Source organism: Notolepis coatsorum, assembly GCF_963971535.1.
Source record: "Notolepis coatsorum genome assembly, chromosome: 3".
NCBI classification, from domain to species: Eukaryota; Metazoa; Chordata; class Actinopteri; order Aulopiformes; family Paralepididae; genus Notolepis; species Notolepis coatsorum.
Window position 1 is genome coordinate 172,824,995 of NC_140167.1, and position 21,765 is coordinate 172,846,759.

The 21,765-nt window shown below is 40.9% G+C and overlaps 1 protein-coding gene across 2 annotated transcripts in view; it reads right to left on the bottom strand.

The window, feature by feature from the left end:
• Positions 1-21,765, bottom strand: part of armc8 (armadillo repeat containing 8) — a 144,058-nt gene that overhangs the window by 113,757 nt on the left and 8,536 nt on the right. For both annotated transcript variants that reach the window (XM_084310008.1, XM_084310007.1), the window contains exon 3: positions 7,891-7,962. In XM_084310008.1, coding sequence (XP_084166134.1) covers positions 7,891-7,962 — 72 coding nt within the window. The remainder of the gene's footprint in view (positions 1-7,890; positions 7,963-21,765) is intronic.

Consider the following 21,765-nt stretch of genomic DNA (forward strand, 5'->3'; position numbering starts at 1 on the left):
AAAGTCAGCCGTAAATAACATATTTCTTTATATTTTAATGTAGAAAATGGCACATATTCTTTGGTATAAGTGGGATGATACATAATACACAGGTGTGTGGTTATCAAAAAATAACGCACTTTGTGGAGGCAAACGTGTTTCAGTTTATTTTAAAAAGACAATCAACATTACTGTAAATGTGCCAGTTTTAGCCAGCTGGCTAATTCGTGACTGTAGTTATAGAGTTTAAGATGTTATAAAACCATACACCTAAAACAAAAGCATTAAAAGTAAAACACAATATTTACAACACAATCCAATATAATAGTAAAAGCAATAACAAAATACACAATGAACTGATTAAAAGTGATCACATGTTTGATTTGTTAATAGCCAGGTCTCGAGTTTTTTTGTAAAGGTGTGGTAGGTAGCACAGTATCTTTTTTAAGTTGGTAGGATGTTCCAAAACTGAGTGGCTCCGACTGCAAAACAAGACTGACTGAAGGAGCTGGACCTAAACGGCACAGTACAGTCCCCTCTCTGGGTAGATCTTGTGGATCCATTATGAGATGTTTTTTGTTTGACAAAAGTACTGAGGTGGAGGGGCCTTGTCATTTAAAATCTTGAACAGTACTAGGCAGGCATCAGTGTATTTTGTCAGGTTTTCCCAGCTGAGGATTCTGTACTTGCTGAGGATGTGACAGTGGTGGTAAGTATAAGGTTTTCGGTCCAGCACCTTGAGAGCCACCTTGTTGTCAATAACCACCTTGTTGTATAGTATCCTTTACTTAGTGCAGCATCTGAGCACAGCCAACTCTCAGCATGTTGGTAATTGAAAAGAAATGTCATGTTAGCATCATAACATAACAGGCTTTCAAAACATAAAAAATAAAGTGTATGGGACCAGTGTGATCGGTGGCTATGGGAGATTAACATTAGCTAACTGTGTTAGCATGCGATAAACAAATTGTCACAGTTGTTGTGGGTGTTTTTGGACAAAATTGTAGCAAACTAGTTCCATTACTTGTTGGTGGACTAGCTAATCGATATCCTTTACAACGACTGACAACTGCCGGACCAATCAGGGTTATCAGAGTAGATCATGCACTCTCTTCAGCGAAGCAGATTCGATATCTTTTTTTTTTTTATCTACTTTTTCTCCCATTTTGTATTTTTCTCCCTACCCAATTTCATATTGTCCAATTCTACCCTCCCCTGTCTCAAACGCTGTTAGGCCATGCCTCCCACAAGCCGGCTGCAATGTAGACGAAGCCTTGCATCACGTGTCCCCTCCGGTACACGAGGAGGCAGCCGTCGCATCTTTTCACCTGCACAGCGCGATCTCTCAGCGGCGAGGGTCTGCGTGGGAGGGTCACGCCGCCCCCGTTGCTTCCTGATTCTGCTGCGCAGGCGCACCAACCGACCTGTAGGAGTCGCTGTCCACAACGTCCGATCCCCACCCACCAGCTTCCCACCCCTAACACTGCCAATTGCGTTAGTATGAACGACCAGCCAAGCTGGTAGCAATGCCGAGAGCTGGGCTCGAACCCAGCATCTCCTGCATTAGTGGCGAGCGCCTTGCCCACTGCGCCACTTAGCCGCCTGCAGATTCGATATCTGAAATGTTTTGATTCTGTTCGATATCCAGGGGGATAAAGAAGAAATGGCTTTACTCATAAGAGTTCTAACATATTGGGTAATAATTTTACAACAATATACCAACATATGTACATAGAAAAATGCAACAAGATTGAAAAACACGATTTTCACTGTACATAATCTTTAAGGCCATATGCGGTAGTTGCATGAGGTCCGTTGACATGTCACTGGGGGTAAAAAAGCGGGCGGGATGTTGCTGGATGACGCAGTGTTTCCTATGTACAGATGTATTCGTGGACAATAACACACCGTCAGACCAACCGCAAATAGATCTCCCAAAGTGGCACAGTAACATTTTAACAGCGCTTCTTGTGTTGCACGTACAGACTTTTCCACTGCAGGTTACGTGTAGCTTACCTACCCCAGCCTCCTCCTCCCACCACATAGAACCCTGAGAAGCTGCAGGCAACGCTGTGCAGTGTGTCCCAACATATCCCGGCTTAACCCTTTCACTACCACACTACAGACGGCTTAACCCTTTCACTACCACACTACAGACGGGTTAACCTTTCACTACCACACTACAGACTAGAGCTGTCCCCGAAGCCTGTTTTTGGGCTTCGAACATCGTCAGGGTTTTTCAAACGGACGTTCGAAACTTCGTTTTTAATAAAAAAATAATAATAATAATCAAAAGAAATAATCAAAAGAAGATAATCTATTTTTTTTATATATAAAATATCCTCAAACTAAATCGTCAATTTCAATAAAGTGATTAATCTGATTAAATTAGTATTTTTTTTTATTAAATCAATTTTCTTTAATGAATATAACTCATCAGTTTCGTCAACATAAATAATCCAATAAGGGCACGGTTGGTACGAAAGTCATGGTGACGTCTTGATGGAGCGCCGAGTGCCAAGCGGATGCAGATAGGCTACATCATTTATGATAAATGTTTTATTTAAATTTTTATGACGAGTCATATACTATAATAGTATAATACTATAATATTAGTGTAGCCTAATCTTTATCTGCCTCTCCCTGAACGTCAGCAAAACAAAAGAGATGATTGTGGACTTCAGGAGGTCGGGGGTCAAAGACTACAGCCCCCTCAGCATCGACGGGGCACCGGTTGAGAGAGTGAACAGTTTCAAGTACCTCGGAGCCCACATATCCGAGGACTTGACATGGACCACACACATTGACAGTGTTGTGAAGAAGGCACGACAACGCCTCTACTTCCTCAGGCGCCTAAGGAAGTTCCAAGTCAGTCAGAAGATCCTTAGGAACTTCTACTCATGTACAATAGAGAGCATCCTGACCGGCAACATCACCTCCTGGTTTGGGAATAGCACTGCACAAGACCGTAGCAGACTACAAAGAGTGACACGTTCAGCCGAACGCACAATTGGAGGGGGGCTTCCCACCCTCCAGAACATTTACATCAAGCGGTGCAAGGGGAAGGCTAAGAGAATTATTAAGGACTCGAGCCACCCGAACAACTGCCTCTTTGAACTGCTGCGGTCAGGCAAGCGATACCGGAGTCTTAAGGCGAGCACAGAAAGACTCAGAAGAAGCTTCTATCCCCAGGCCATCAGGCTGCTAAACGAACAATAATCGCTAAACGAACAATAATCACTATGCAACAACCATCAAATGCACACAGCACACACACCCACACGCACACACTCACTCACTCAAACAACACACTGCAGCACCCACTCTCCACACTTTAGATCACACAAACACACTTACACTTTATATTTATTGATAAAGGATTTGCACTACAACTCGTACACCTACTGTGAATTGTACCTAAATTGCACCTCGTCCCATTTCTCCATTTCTGCCTTGCACTATATAGTATTGTATATTAGTACACTGCACAGTATTGTATATTGTATGGTAACTACGTCTATTCTGCATCGAACATTGTACATATGTCTAAACTGAACACTGTGACCTCTTTTTTTTACTTCTAATTTTACTATGTTTTTATTTCATACTTATCTTGTCTTGCACAGTCTCTGGAGCGCAACAGTAAGAAGCATTTTGTACAAAAGTATTCTGTACTTCTGTATGACAACTATTAAAGAAACTTGAAACTTGAACTTGAAACTTATCTGCAACCGTGAAGAAAAACCCCATTGGTTTAAAGGGGAACTCCAACATTTTGGGAAATTAGCTTATTTAACATCTTCCCTGGAGTTAGACAAGAAGATACATACCTTTTTTGTCTCTGTGCGTGCATTTTAGCTTTGGGAATAGACGCTCCGTTAGCATAGCTTAGCTTCATCACTGGAAGTGGGGGAGGGTTAGAGCCTTACAGTGCCTTACAGTGTATTGCAAGGTCTGACATTGACCAAACTTGATATGCATGACCTTGGTGGGCTCTAGGTCAACTCCTGAAAAGGGGGTCAATGTCAGACTTTGCAATCAAAAGTTAGGGGGCTAATAACCCTTGCCATAATTTCAGTGCGCCCCCTAACTTTTGATTGCAAGGTCTGACATTGACCCCCTTTTCAGGAGTTGACCTAGAGCCCACCAATGTCATGCATATCAAGTTTGGTCAATGTCAGACCTTGCAATACACTGTAAGGCACTGTAAGGCTCTAACCCTCCCCCACTTCCAGTGATGAAGCTAAGCTATGCTAACGGAGCGTCTATTCCCAAAGCTAAAATGCACGCACAGAGACAAAAAAGGTATGTATCTTCTTGTCTAACTCCAGGGAAGATGTTAAATAAGCTAATTTCCCAAAATGTTGGAGTTCCCCTTTAAACAGAATGAATATATAAAAAAGAAATTGATTAAACTTTTTTTTTAATTATTAAAAATACAGGTTAACAGTCTGTAGTGTGGTAGTGAAAGGGTTAACCTTCTGTAGTGTGGTTGTGAAAGGGTTAACACTTTGTCGTGTGGTAGTGAAAGGGTTAACCGGTAGTGAACAGAACAGAAAAAGCTTGTAAAGTCTAACATCATCTATTCCATCTTATTACTTTTGTATTACTTTTGAACTAACCTTCATACTGTATTTTACCAGTATGCACTTTGCTACTAAGGAATCTACCTTGCCTATATTACTACCTACTATGCCAATATGTCTTTACTACTATGCACTCACGTTCGACACTGTTTGACGAACAATATCACTTCCCCTTAGCTGCCAGAGTTGTAGCCTTCCTGCTGACTTGTTGTACAGAACTTGTAAATCGCTTTGGATGAACGAGTCAGCTAAATGAAATGTAAATGAATTACTAAGCAAAAACCATGTTACTTAAATAATTGTCGTTTACTAGCATGCAAGGGCTAGTTTCAATTCCTTTCCTTGTACATTAGATTTGTACAAAGTGAAGGGATTTGATTCTAAAAAAAGGCCAGAATATGACATTAACATAAACTGAACAAAGACATAACGGCTTTAGTGGGCATTCCTACAGTCAGCGTGTCAACCGCATGATCCCTCAGAACGATAACAGAACAGGCGTCTGTGGGCCTAGTGTCATAGGACAGGAACTGAGCATGTTAGTCCCCATCACAAGGAACACCGGTGTGCCGATCATGCCGTTTAACCCCTTTCACTACCACACTACCAAAGGGTTAACCCCTTCACTGCAACAATACAGGTTAACCCTTTCACTACCACACTAACCGACTGTAGTGTGGTAGTGAAAGGGTTAACCTTCTGTAGTGTGCTAGTGAAAGGGTTAACCAGTAGCACCTCGATACGCCATGCCTGTCCAGTAGACGGAGTCACTTGGCAAAAGGAGAAATGCTCACCGACTTTGCTCAGTCTGTACATACCTGCATATAATCGTTTTTACATATCTGTAGATACTATATCTATATCTGTACATATCCCTTACCTACTCTCACTAGTTACGCTGCTGGCCAGTATGACTTAATACCATAGTGTAGGGGTGGACGGTATGGTCTAAAATGTATATCACGGTATAATTTGAAGCATAGACGGTAACGGTATATATCACGGTATCAGTGTTTCCGTTAGAATTATTTTTTTTGCCTGATAGGCAGGCTATATAAAGAATGACATCCTCAAGGCATGTAGATTTATAATATTTTAACTTAAAACTAGGCTACTTTTGCGTATACAGTCATTATATTCCAAATAAAATAAGTCCCGAGTCGAGACTCCGTGCTGCTCCCAACGAATCCCAATAGTATGCAACTGCAGAGCCGGAGAGCAGGGGCGCTTTCAGGTCTGGTCACAGGCCCGCTCAACAGCGCCCCCCACCCAACGGCTGAATTGCCAATGGCTGAATTGGAGTATTGCACTGTGCAGGCACAGCGGCCCCGCTCTGCGGCTCTGCAGCTGCATGCTTCTTGCAAAATCCAGCATCCAGCTCCCGCTGCCCAGCCGTCAGAACACTACACATATCATAATGTTCACAGCAAACTGTAGTTGATCACCAGGTATGTTTTATTAACGTAGAATAATTCATATAAGAAAAACGATAGGGAAATCTCTTACCTTTCTCCACTGGTTAAAAATGCTAGGAACTGAAATTGAAACTTGCTGTGCGCCGTGGTGATATGTGTTTATTATGAAATGACAATTGCGTGTTGACACGCCCACTGCGCGAAGCCTCCTAAATAACTTTTTCCAGTTTGCACATATCTATTATCTATGACTAATTCTATCTATTTTTAGGGGCAAATGCGAGTGAAATAGTCGCGCTGTAGTTACATGACGTCATTGCTATTTTAGAGCTGCTCTACCGGTTACAAGGTATAGTCAAAATCCATACCGTAGAGCAAATTCATACCGTTTATACCGTTTATACCGTCCACCCCTACATAGTGTCTTTATACCTGTATCACTGTACATATTAATACTATATCTGTACATATCCCTTACCTACTCTTACGAGTTACTATATCTAATTATAGTAACCCTCAGATCCCTTCACTGGCTCCCTGTGGAACACAGGATTGAGTACAAGGTCTCCCTCCTCACTCACCAGTGCGTACACGGTGGTGCCCCTGCCTATCTCAAGGAACTCCTCACCCCCCAGTCCTCCTCACACTCCCTCCACTCCGGCACAGCCTACCTCCTCAAAGCCCCCAGGACTAAGCTGCACACCATGGGCGATCGAGCCTTCTGCTCTGCCGCACCCAGACTATGGAATGCTCTCCCCATCCACCCGAGAGCACCACAATCCGTCGTGGCTTTTAAAAGGGGCCTAAAAACATTTCTTTTTAACAAGGCTTTTGCCTGAATTTTTCTTTTACTTTTATCTGTTAGTTCTATTCATTTTATTATTATTTTATTTTACTTTTATGTTCTTCCATTTCATTGGTTGTTTTATTCTTTTTAATTGTTTTTATTAATTTTTATTGTTTTATTCATTTAACTTTTTGTCTATATCTCCTGTAGCACTCTGAGATTCTCGCGAATATAAAGTGCGGTACAAATTGAATCTATTATTATTATTATTATTATTATCTGTACATATCCCTTACCTCCGCTTACTAGTTACTATATCTATACATATCCCTTACCTACTCTTACTAGTTACTATATATCTATATCTGTACATATCCCTTACCTACTCTTACTAGTTACTATATATCTATATCTGTACATATCCCTTACCTACTCTTACTAGTTACTATATATCTATATCTGTACATATCCCTTACCTACTCTTACTAGTTACTATATATCTATATCTGTACATATCCCTTACCTACACTTACTAGTTACGCTGCTGGCCAGTATGACTTACTACCATAGTGTCTTTATACCTGTATCACTGTACATATTAATACTACAACTCTGTAGATACAACTGATTAGCACTATACTCAGTAGTACTCATTTATATATTTAATATCCCGTTTAAATCACCTCTACATTACTGTTGCACTTTACTGTTACATTTGCACTCTGGTTGGATGCCAAACTTCTTTTCATTGTACTGTACTTGTGCTGTATTACAATACATTTGAATCTAATAGAAGGAGAAGAATTCAGCAACTCTTGGAGGCAGATAAAAATAAAAATAATGTTCTTTATTAATACAATTAAAATCAATACAATTAATTGTATAAATAAAGTTGCGACAGATCTTTTGTTTCTCCAATCTAATCTAAAAGATGTTTGTGGGCAGAATTTGAGAGAAATATTTAAACTTGTGAAGAATTAGAGCTAAATATATATATATATATTTTTTTTTATATATATATATATATATATATATATATATATAAAAAAAATGTTATATTTTTTGTTCAGTGTCTATAAAAGAGAGAGAGAAACAGAGGAGGGAGGGTGTGTGAGGGACATACCTGGGCACAGCTCCCAGGACAATCAGGTTTGCTTTCTGCTTGTTGTTTCCAATGACAGCATTCTTCATGTCACTGTGAAAACACACACAGTTAGAAGACAGCCACATGGCCCTGCCTTAGCTACACATTAGTAACTACAATAACAACGTGTCATCATCACACACCATCAGAAGACAACCACGTGGCCCTGCCTTAGCTACACATTAGTAACTACAATAACAACATGGGTGTCACCACACACACACCTCACCATGACAGTCATCATCAATCATAGAAATCAACAAGGTGTGCAAGGGGGTGCTGTGTTAAAGTGATAGTAAGTTAAGTTAAGTTAGAATAAGTGTTAAATGGCTCTACATTCTGACAGACATCACTGATATATAGAGTGTCTGGTCAGTAACATGAGTCTCCCAGTCCCTCCGTTCTGCAGAAAAACAGAAAATACATTTCCTGGTATCCCGTTCCAACTTTATCCAATCAGGAGAGAGAACCCTAGATATTTGTTTGACTTATTTCAAGAAGTCTTGCCGAGTCAGATTTGCTTACTGCACTGGCAGATTATTTTACGTGTTTAAAGCACATTATTTGCTTAAAACTAGTTCTTATTCCTCATTTTTGCAGTGTGGAGTTCTTTCACCTGAATTGGATAAAGTGGGAACGGGATAGCAGGAAATGTATTTTGTGTTTACTGCAGAGCAGGAGGGACTGGGAGATCCATGTTACTGACCAGACACTATATCAGTGATGGTTGTCAGAATGTAGAGCTATTTAAAACACTTATTTTAACAACAAAATACTGCTTACAGCACCTTTAACACATCGCTCATGCCAAAACCAGGAGAGGAGAGAGGCAGGTGTTGCGCTTGTATGTCAGAAGATGTTCTTCTGGGGGGGAGAAGTGCTGTGATTCCATGTGCAGCCTGACCACAGTCACCACACTCTGCGTGACACGCAACATGCTTGGCAGGGACTCTTATAGGTGATAATTGTGATAATAAGGGAGCCTTCGCCAAGGCTAATGGCTCTCAGGCTGCCGAGCGCAGACAGCTCCTGGCTCCTCTGAGTGGAGTCACACTAGGAGGAGGAGACATCCTGGCCGAGATCATCTCGACACACGTCAAAAGAGACCAGGAGGGCTGCGTTCAGCAAGCAAAAACGCTTTCAAGGTTTCCCCTAGAAATCCGCAGAGCGGGCCTATTGCATTCAAATGCCTCGCTCCCTTGTAGGTGTTGTGGAATAATGATCCCCTCCCCCCTCAAACAATCTCCCAGTCATGTTCCAAACCCCCTCCCATTCACCTTTTGTCTCTCACCTGATACCACCCCCTTTGTAACTCACCCCTCCCAGCCCCCCCCAATCTAATACCTGGGCCATCCTACCCACAATCCCTTTCTCTCCACTATAAAGACCTACGTCTTACTGGATTCTAGGAGCTCTCTGGGGACAGATCAGGCCAATGTCTCCATTGAAAGTAATCCACCGTAACTCTTGATTTACTTGTACCTGGTTGGGTATAATAAACCTGTGTTTAACCAAGTCTATATTTGACTAAGTACATTCATTGATCCGGTTATATTCCTCTACAGTGTAAACTAAAGGCCGTCCGGTTCTATACGTTACAGTTCTACCTGAACTTTTCCAGAGGCTGCATTGTCTTGAATGGACCTCGGCCAGGTGGTATCATATAGCAAGTAGCGGAGGCTCATGGGGAAAAAAATAACAGTAGTAGCCAGTAGGGGTGTAACGGTACACGGAAGCCACGGTTCGGTACGTACCTCGGTTTTGGGGTCACAGTTCGGTACAACAGGAAAATATATATTTAATAATTATTATATATTTATATTTATTATTATTATTAAATATAATTATCTTTTATTAAGTTATACTTAGTTCCACCTAGGCCTGCCGCGGTAGTCAGTCAGTGATACCGGTGTCATTCAGTGTTCAGGCATCCACTGAGTAAATTAATTGCCTACCGCACCCACCCCCACCAGCGTAAGCTTTTTAAGTTTCACTTCTAGAGTAGATTTAACTTCACGTGAAGCAGAGAAAGAAGACTCTAAAGAGATGACATGTTACACAACAATGGCAGAGGATTTATCAATATTTTGGATTTAAACAACGCAGCAGCTCGACTGGAGAGGAGATCAGCAAAAGTATGTTGTGTGTTTTTTAGTTTTAGTTTTTTTGGATCAGCTGCGAGTGAAAGTCGTGCGGAAGAAAGTTTGTGTTATTTGGCAAACAAGAAAATTATGAAAATGTTCAGTAATAATTGGGCGGCGCAGCGGACATTGCGCTCATCACCAACGCAAGAGACACCGGGTTCGACTCCGGCTGTCAGCGTTGCCTCCGGCTTGGGCCAGCCGTCATACTAACTCAATTGGCAGAGTTAGCGGGTGGAAGTCGATGGGTGGTAATCTGGACGTTGTGGACAGCGACTCATACAGGTCGGTTGGGGGACGCCTGCACAGCAGAGACAGGAAAATGGCGGGGGTAGTGTGAGCCTCCCACACGTTACACCTCGCCAATGAGAGTCCGCGCTGGCAGGTGAAAAGATGCGACAGGCTGCCTCCTCGTGTATCGGAGGGGACACGTGATGCAAGGCTTCTATCCTCCCTACAACCGGCCAGTGGGGGGCATATGCAAGCAACGTTCAAGACAGGGGAGGGGAGAATTGGCACAGTGGAATTGGGATGGGAGAAAAATAGAAAAAGAGAGAAAAAGTGGATAAAAAAAAAAGAAAACGTTCAATAATTACCCTGCTGTGTTACAAACATATATTTTTGGAAGGGGTGAATTTGGAGTTTTGAATGAAATTCTGCATGCAAAAAAAGGTTTTGCATGTGCATTCCGTTAGTGGTTAACGTACCGTTGCATTCGTTCGGTACACAGCGCATACTGAACCGAAGGTCCAGTACTGAACCGGTTCGGTACGGATACGTGTACCATAGTAGCTAGTCAGGTCAGGTAGCTGCTGCTCAAAGCGTAACCAGAGCAGGCCAGGGTTAAAAATAAAGCTGGTCAGACCGTAACCCACCGCGGTGAACAGAGGGACAGAGACGCGCTGGTCACACAGGCGTGCGCTTTCACATAGACAATCACATGCAGGCCTGCCGTGCACATGTAAACAAGCAGGCCCAGACGCTACATCATCATGTAAACAAGCAGGCCCAGACGCTACATCATCATGTAAACAAGCAGGCCCAGACGCTACATCCTCATGTAAACAAGCAGGCCCACAGACACTACATCATCATGTAAACAAGCAGGTACACAGACACTACATCATCATGTAAACAAGCAGGCCCACAGACACTACATCATCATGTAAACAAGCAGGCCCACAGACACTACATCATCATGTAAACAAGCAGGTACACAGACAGACACTACATCATCATGTAAACAAGCAGGTACACAGACACTACATCATCATGTAAACAAGCAGGCCCACAGACACTACATCATCATGTAAACAAGCAGGTACACAGACACTACATCATCATGTAAACAAGCAGGCCCACAGACACTACATCATCATGTAAACAAGCAGGTACACAGACACTACATCCTCATGTAAACAAGCAGGGCCCTATTCCCCGTACCTGGTTCAACTAAGTCGATCAAGAGTCCCATTATCCAGATTCAATTAACCCAATGTTTGAATCCGGGATTTTCCTGTTCCTCGAACGCTGATTCAGTCTCATTCATTCGAACCAGACTTGAGACTCAGGATAATTGCGCGCGCCCGCCTCAGCTGAAAAGACAGCAGGTGTCGATCGCAGAAATCCTGATTTTCTAACGGCATTGATTGATTGATTGATTTAAAACTTTATTAACAGATTGCAGAATGGGTACAATGCAGTACGGCTCAATAGCCTCACCGACAAGTTAAATGCATAATCTATAGGCTAATTTTAAGTCCCTCATTACCCCAATCAATCAGATTATATTTCTTTAAACGTGCCTGCTGGCAGTAGGTTTATGGAATGGATAATCAAATGAGATCTTGCTAGCGAAAATAATTAGTTCAACTCCTTCAGAATAAGGATACGGCTCTCTTATCCATTGATGGATGTATGGTGGATGTTTTATTTGTCTGGCACCGTGGTGTGATGGATGGTCCTTATGCCTCTCACGCGGACGACCCACGTTCGAATCCCCCTTCTTCTAGTTTTTCTTTTTCTTTTTGCAATGTAAATACTTCAATTTGGTGCACGTTGAGAGCTATATAAAGAATGACATCCTCAATGCATGTAGATTTATAATATTTTTACTTAAAACTAGGCTACTTTTGCGTATAGTCATTAATATTATATTCCAAAAAAATTATATTGGAAACGCGGGGTTTCGAACTCGGGTCGTCCGCTTGACAGGAGTGAGCACTAGCCGTTGCACCACTGTGCCAGACGGGATATATTCATTGTGTATCCATCAATGGACGTTGATGGATACACAATGAATATATCCCGTCTGGCACAGTGGTGCAAGTGTTTCGAATATTCTTCTTTTGAATGAAGTTTTATCTCTTTATTCTCAAATGCATTAATGTGACGTCAACAGCTCATTCAATTGCTCAAATCCGTCAAACAGCGCATCTCAGACATTTTAATCCCAGTTACAATATCACAATAACGTGTGAGTGATGATACAATTCAACAAGCCTCAGATTCCTCGTAATTCATAATCCACAAAGACCACAATCCACGCATAGACACTTCAATTTTATGCTTGAATGAAACACAATCCGGGCGCTCCGTTAAGCAAATCTACAGCGGAGAATATATGAAACTAATCAGAGCCAAACGGCCGATAGGTTTCATTCATTAAAAATATCCCCGCGGGATTCACATTTGCAATGCGCCGTTATTAAAATAACCACATGCAGCGTGTATCGCGACTCCGAGCGCCGTATATGACATGCATTATTTTATTTAGGACAAAGTAAATCTATAGGCTGAATATAATTTATTATCAGCATTTAGTTCTATTATTATACATTTCAAAGGCCCCCTCTAGGAAAACGAAGCACAAAAACGTAATTCAGAATGGTATAATGGGATCTAGACTGTGAGAAATATTTCAGGATGCGAGCTGGCATTTCTTTGCGAGGGCGTGGCCATGGTTCATCCAGCTAACTGAACTTAACCCTGCTCCGGACCAGGTTCAAACTTTCTGATCTGTTACCATGGTGATTTAGAAAATCCGACTTCGGGGAACAGAAAGGTCTGGCTTAAGTCAAGCTATGCTGAAAATTATCCGGCTAACTGAGTTAGCCGGATAATCTCCAGCATAGCTTGACTTAAGCGAGACCTTTCCATTCCCCGACGCTCGATTGTCTAAATCACCATGACAACAGATCAAAAAGTTTGAGCCTGGTCGGGAGCAGGGTTAAGTTCAGTTAGCTGGATGAACCATGGCCACGCCCCCGCAAAGAAATGCCAGCTCGCTTCCTGAAATATTTCTCACAGTCTAGAACCATTATACCATTCTGAATTATGTTTTTGTGCTTCGTTTTCCTAGAGGGGGCTTTTGAAATGTATAATAATAGAACTAAATGCTGATAATAAATCATATTGAGCCTATAGATTTACTTTGTCCTAAATAAAATAATGCACGTCATATACGGCGCTCGGAGTCGCGATACACACTGCATGTGGTTATTTTAATAACGGCGCATTGCAAATGTGAATCCTGCGGGGATATTTTTAATGAATGAAACCTATCGGCCGTTTGGCTCTGATTAGTTTCATATATTCTCCGCTGTAGATTTGCTTAACGGAGCGCCCGGATTGTGTTTCATTCAAGCATAAAATTGAAGTGTCTATGCGTGGATTGTGGTTTTTGTGTGATATTGTAACTGGGATTAAAATGTCTGATGAGATGCACTGTTTGACGGATTTGAGAAATTGAATGAGCCGTTGACGTCACATTAATGCATTTGAGAATAAAGAGATAAAACTTCATTCAAAAGAAAAATATTAGAAACACGGGTTTCTTGTCCATTGATGGATACACAATGAATATATCCCGTCTGGCACAGTGGTCCAACGGCTAGTGCTTAATCCTGTCAACCGGGCGACCCGAGTTCGAAACCCCGCGTTTCCAATATAATTTTTTTGGAATATAATATTAATGATTATACGCGAAAGTAGCCTAGTTTTAAGTTAAAATATTATAAATCTACATGCATTGAGGATGTCATTCTTTATATAGCTCTCAATGTGCACCAAATTGATGTATTTACATTGCAAAAAGAAGAAAATTACTAGAAGAAGGGGGATTCGAACGCGGGTCGTCTGCGTGAAAGGCAAAAGGACAAACCGTCACACCACAGTGCAGATAAATAAAACATCCACCATACATCAATCAATGGATAAGAGAGCCGTATCCTTATTCTGAAACAGTTGAACTAATTATTTTCGCTAGCAAGATCTCATTTGATTATTCAATCCATAAACCTACTGCCAGCAGGAACGTTTAAAGAAATATAATCTGATTGATTGGGGTAATGAGGGATTTAAAATTAGCCTATAGATTATGCATTTAACTTGTCGGCGAGGCTATTGAGCCGCCTGCAATCTGTTAATAAAGTTTTAAAACAATCAATCAATCAATGCCGTTAGAAGATCAGGATTTCTGCTATCGACACTGCTGTCTTTTCAACTGAAGCGGCCGCGCGCAATTATCCAGAGTCTCAAGTCTGGTTCGAGTTAACGAGACTGAATCAGCGTTCGAGGAACAGGAAAATCCCGGCTTCAAACATCGGGTTAACTGAATCTGGATAATGGGACTCTTGATCGACTTAGTTGAACCAGGTACGGGGAATAGGGCCCAGGTACACAGACACTACATCATCATGTAAACAATCAGGTACAGACACTACATCATCATGTAAACAAGCAGGTACAGACACTACATCATCATGTAAACAAGCAGGTACACAGACGCTACATCATCATGTAAACAAGCAGGTACACAGACGCTACATCATCATGTAAACAAGCAGGTACACTGTACACAGACGCTACATCATCATGTAAACAAGCAGGTACACAGACGCTACATCATCATGTAAACAAGCAGGTACACAGACGCTACATCATCATGTAAACAAGCAGGTACACCGTACACAGACGCTACATCATCATGTAAACAAGCAGGTACACAGACGCTACATCATCATGTAAACAAGCAGGTACACAGACACTACATCATCATGTAAACAAGCAGGTACACAGACACTACATCATGTAAACAAGCAGGTACAGACACTACATCATCATGTAAACAAGCAGGTACACAGACACTACATCATCATGTAAACAAGCAGGTACAGACACTACATCATCATGTAAACAAGCAGGTACAGACACTACATCATCATGTAAACAAGCAGGTACAGACACTACATCATCATGTAAACAAGCAGGTACAGACACTACATCATGTAAACAAGCAGGCCCACAGACACTACATAATCATGTAAACAAGCAGGTACAGACACTACATCATCATGTAAACAAGCAGGTACAGACACTACATCATCATGTAAACAAGCAGGTACAGACACTACATCATCATGTAAACAAGCAGGTACAGACACTACATCATCATGTAAACAAGCAGGTACACAGACACTACATAATCATGTAAACAAGCAGGTACAGACACTACATCATCATGTAAACAAGCAGGTACACAGACATTACATCATCATGTAAACAAGCAGGTACAGACACTACATCATCATGTAAACAAGCAGGTACACAGACGCTACATCATCATGTAAACAAGCAGGTACACAGACACTACATCATCATGTAAACAAGCAGGTACACAGACGCTACATCATCATGTAAACAAGCAGGTACACAGACACTACATCATCATGTAAACAAGCAGGTACAGACACTACATCATCATGTAAACAAGCAGGTACAGACACTACATCATCATGTAAACAAGCAGGTACAGACGCCAGGGCTCCAGACTAACTTTTTTCACCACCATCCCAGAACCGTCTCGAAATACAATTTTAACCGTCCCAAAGTGAATGTAACCGTCCCAAAAATCAAATGTCGTTTCTTTACTTTGGTTTTGTCGTCTATAGTTGTTATTGCCATAAGAAACACCATTCAGAGAAGGGGAGAATAAATTGATTTAGTTAAAAGGCTCGCAGGTGGAAAGATTTCACAAGAATAATTATGATTAAAAATAAATAAATATATATATATATATATATATATATATATATATATATATATATATATATATATATATATATTAAAAAAAAGTGTTTAACAAGGTGCTAGGGATATTTGGTCACGGTGCTGTTATAGTCAACCAATTGGAGCCATGTTGATTATTCCTTCCATAGGAAAATATATTTAAATGTATTTGTATTTTATTTCGTTTTAGTTTTTTTTGTTATTACAAATGTGTGTGTTTATGGTTGAAAATGTTAGAGATAAATAAAGATCAAATCAAATCTAACTGAATAAGTTATCGCTCTTCTAACAAGAAAGAAAAACGTAGTTTAGCTTTAAACTATATAATGTCATTGCGTCCAGAGATTCCACCTTTGATAACTAAAGTAATGACACTTGACTAGTAATGAAACATGTCCCTTAGATCGCGCTGTCCTCCTGGTCGATATTGATAACTGCTGCTAAAATAAAATAAAATAAGTCCCGAGTCGAGACTCTGTGCTGCTTCCAACAAATCCCAATAGTATGCAACTGCAGAGCCGCAGAGCCAGGGGCGCTTTCAGGTCCGGTCACAGGCCCGCTCAACAGCGCCCCCCACCCAGCGGCTGAATTGCCAATGGCTGAATTGGAGTATTGCACTGTGCAATACTCCAATTCAGCCATTGGCAATTCAGCCGTTGGGTGGGGGGCGCTGTTGAGCGGGTCTGTGACCGGACCTGAAAGCGCCCCTGGCTCTGCGGCTCTGCAGCTGCATGCTATTCGCAAATCCAGCATGAGCCAGCTCCCGCTGCAGCCGTCGTTATCAGAACGCTACACACATATCATAATGTTTACAGCAAACTGTAGTTGATCACCAGGTATGTTTTATTAACGTAGAATAATTCATATATATATATATGGGCGCACTGACAGTCGGCTAATTGACATTTCCTGTGAAAAAAATTAAATCCTCTCCGTCCCGTTTGCGTCCCAAAAAAGATTTCTGTTCGTCCCAAATCAATATTTGATCGTCCCCGGGACGACGGGACATCGTTAGTCTCGAGCCCTGACAGATGCTACATCATCATGTAAACAAGCAGGTACAGACACTACATCATCATGTAAACAAGCAGGTACAGTGTATTAGTGTTGTCAAAAATATCGAAGTATCGATACATATCGATACTGAATATTTAAAACAGTTACGATACTCATTTCCCGAAATACCGATACTTTCTGTAGTATCGGTACCAGCTGGCGAGTGTTCTACCGGAAGTTGTTGACACGCTGTTCAGAGCACGCTTGCCCCTCCAGCTGTTCAGAGCATGCTTCCCCCTCCAGCCCTCCCCCTCACAGAGCGAGCCGTCGGCGTCTTCAGTAAACATTTTAGCTGAGTGAACTAAGATGGCAGATGCAGCGCCTCCACAACTTGTCCTTAAAGATAAAGAAAACAGCAGAAGTGCTGTTTGGAGGTACTTCGGTTTTGAAGTAAACACAGAAGGGAAAGTTAAAGATGTCACGATGCCCATTTGCAAGCGGTGTTACAGGGCAGTGCCAACGAAAGGTGCTAACACCTCAAATATGGCAAAACACCTGAAGGACCGGCACACGGATCTCCACAAAGAAATGAAAGAGGTTTGTGACTGAAGCATTAAACCACTAACTCTAGTTTAATACAAGATACGTTGTCTACTGATGGCGCATGATATCAACAGCTGATTCGTTGTACGTTACAGCTATTAGCTAACCTTAGATAGCTACTGCTAGTCGTTCTTCTGTTAGCTTATGCTAGCTAGCCGGCTACCTTTATAATTACTGCATGGAAACGGAGTAACATTACGTTTAAACGTTATGTCGAGGTCATACAATACTACACTCGACACGAGGTTGGTTAACGTTACCAGCCCCGGAGAAATCTCTCTCTCTCTCTCTCTCTCTCTCTCTCTCCATGAGGTTAACGTTACCAGCCCCGGAGAAATCTCTCTCTCTCATGAAAATTGTTGTAGTCATATATTTTAGTCTTATTAAATAAAATATTTTAACCAAATAAAAAGCAGCAGCACTATTGCATAACTAAGTCATGTTTGCTATGTATTTCTTTCTTTAGAGAGAAACAACGGGTTTTAAAAGTCTTATATTTCTCTTTTCTTATAGTACCAGAGAGAAGCTGAGGAGAATCGACCTCGACCAGCAACAGCACAGCAGCCTACCCTACCAGCATTACTTGAACAACAAAGGAAGTATCATGCAAACTCAAAGGAAGCCAAGAAACTTAACAGGGCTGTAGCAGAGTACATATGCATGGATCAGGTCCCTGTCTATACTGTTGAGAAACATGGGTTCAGACAACTGCTTGGACAGTTAAATAACAAGTATTCCCTTCCTTCACGGAACCACTTCATGTCAACTGAAATCCCTGCTCTATATAATGAAACAAAAGACAAAATCATGGAGAGCCTTAGGGGGAAACCCTTATTTTCATGCACCACTGACTTGCCCTACCTCAAGAAGAATATTGTTTAATTTGCTAGTTGCTGGCTGCTACTTGAAAATGCATAAGATTGCAGTTTTTTTTTTTTACTTGAGGCCTTTATATAAGGTATGATAAGGTATAAGTAGGTAATGTATTAGAAGGTATGAGAAGGTGGTATTAGAAGGTATTAGAAGTGGTATGAGAAGGTGGTATGAGAAGGTATTAGAAGGTGGTATGAGAAGGTATTAGTAGGTGGTATGAGAAGGTGGTATGAGAAGGTATTAGAAGTTGGTATGAGAAGGTATTAGTAGGTGGTATGAGAAGGTATGAGAAGGTGGTATGAGAAGGTATGAGAAGGTATTAGAAGGTGGTATGAGAAGGTATTAGTAGGTGGTATGAGAAGGTATTAGTAGGTGGTATGAGAAGGTATTAGTAGGTGTAATGAGAAGGTATTAGAAGGTGGTATGAGAAGGTATTAGAAGGTGGTATGAGAAGGTATTAGTAGGTGGTATGAGAAGGTATTAGTAGGTGTAATGAGAAGGTATTAGAAGGTGGTATGAGAAGGTATTAGAAGGTGGTATGAGAAGGTATTAGAAGGTGGTATGAGAAGGTGGTATGAGAAGGTATTAGAAGGTTGTATGAGAAGGTATGAAAAGGTGGTATTAGTAGGTGTAATGGTATGAGAAGGTAATGCACTACCTAAGAAGAACTTGACTTAAAAATGCATAAGATTGCACTTTTTTCTTACCCTGCCTTTTGAATGTGTCCTTATTGTTTTCACTAATGCAAAAAAAGTTTTAATTATTGTTTACTACTACTAGTACTAGTAATTTTGCTGTTGTGAAGTTATATATGTTACACATATAGCCCTCGCCCTGTTATCTTTATCAAAACTGTTACCAACTGTAATACAAACAGTTCAGTTTGTCAGGTACATGCAACACAGATTACAGTGAGTGTTTACATCTGTCTGCTTGAGAAAATACTATGTTCTAACTTCTGCATCTGCAATAAAAATGATTGAAGTGAGATGAACAGTTCTTTTTAAATGTGTGATCTAAAGATAAACAAAGGGTTTTAAAAGTGTTATATTTATCTTATCTTATAGTACCAGAGAGAAGCTGAGGAGAATCAACCAGCAACAAAAGCTAAATTTGTTTAAAAAAATATATATATATATATATATATAATATAATTTTTTATTTTTTTTTTTTGGTATCGAAATGGTATCGAAGTATCGATACTTTTCAAGGTATCGTATCGAAGTCGAAATTCCAGTATCGTGACAACACTACAGTGTATTGCACTACCAAAGCTACCTAGCATGTCCTATATGCTCTGTAAATAACTATGTACAGATACCGATTTTGATGTCACACCATGTTACCTGTTACCTGTTATTGCACAATTTTTTTTTTGTATTGGATTCTATTATATGTTGTACCCACTGTATTGCACATCGTTGCGGGCAAGACCACCCGCATTTCATTGTATACTCGTATGCCGTGACAAATAAAACTCTTGACTTGACTTGAGGTACAGACACTACATCATCATGTAAACAAGCAGATACAGACACTACATCATCATGTAAACAAGCAAGTACACAGACACTACATCATCATGTAAACAAGCAGGCCCACAGACACTACATCATCATGTAAACAAGCAGGCCCACAGACACTACATCATCATGTAAACAAGCAGGCCCACAGACATTACATCATCATGTAAACAAGCAGGTACACAGACATTACATCATCATGTAAAGAAGCAGGTACAGACACTACATCATCATGTAAACAAGCAGGTACACAGACACTACATCATCATGTAAACAAGCAGGTACAGACACTACATCATCATGTAAACAAGCAGGTACACAGACACTACATCATAATGTAAACAAGCAGTTACAGACGCTGCATCATCATGTAAACAAGCAGGTACAGACACTACATCATCATGTAAACAAGCAGTTACAGACGCTGCATCATCATGTAAACAAGCAGGTACAGACACTACATCATCATGTAAACAAGCAGGTACACTACATCATCATGTAAACAAGCAGGTACACAGACACTACACCATCATGTAAACAAGCAGGTACACAGACACTACATCATCATATAAACAAGCAGGTACACAGACACTACATCATCATGTAAACAAGCAGGTACAGACGCTACATCATCATGTAAACAAGCAGGTACAGACACTACATCAGGGCTATTCAACTAAATTGTTCAGGGGGCCACATTGTCAGAAACCCAAGGGGCCAGGGGCCGGACTGCCACGGCGCCTCCCCGTGCTATAAATATATGTACACTTGACACAACACGCAACCACATTTTCACAACTTTTATTTAACTACATTGCAAAAGTAGTATACTTTTCAAAAAAAGTGCTTCATTTATGTGCCACATCTGCAACATCTCCTGCAGAAAGTGCTTCATTTATGACTGTGCAACAACTGCAACATCTCCTCTTCAACATTTCAATATAAAAATAAAATAAAAAACAAACAAGTGCATGATGTGCATCTGAACATTCTAACATCAACACTTGAACAAAAAAACACATTTATAGTGCAGCTGAGCTTATGAAAAAGTGCTTCATGTCTGTGCAACAACAGCAAATCACAGCATCTTATTAGCACTTATTGTCCACTCTTAACTCTCAAACATCAGGGGGGTGGGGGGCAGACAGGCCTAGCCTACATACACACATCTAATGAGAGCGATTGCACTTCTTTGACTGGGCAATGGCAGAAAAAGAGGGTTCATAGGAAGTGAGGGCTACCCGCAAACAGTGATGCAAATGCTCATTTGTCAAGGAGTCACATTGCTTGTTTTAATGGCATTCATGTGAGAGAAACTGGATTCACAGGTGTATGTTGAGCCAAACATTGTTAGCACAGATATTGCCAGCGTTTTTATTTTGGGGAATGTCTTGACATGAATACACTTTATCCAAAATGTTGTGGTGGATTCATTCTCAAGTGCCTGCTTCAGAGCAGATGATGCTTGCATGTCAATTATTTCAAGTTGCAGGAGACCTTCATCAATGTGAAGTGATGCAAGGAACTCTTGTCCTTTTGTGGAAATAGCAGCTACATTGGCAAATGGGTTGCTCACAAAATGCATCAATTCTCTGGACATGTCAAATTCATCAAATCGACTTGCAAAGTTTTCCCTCAATTTATCAATG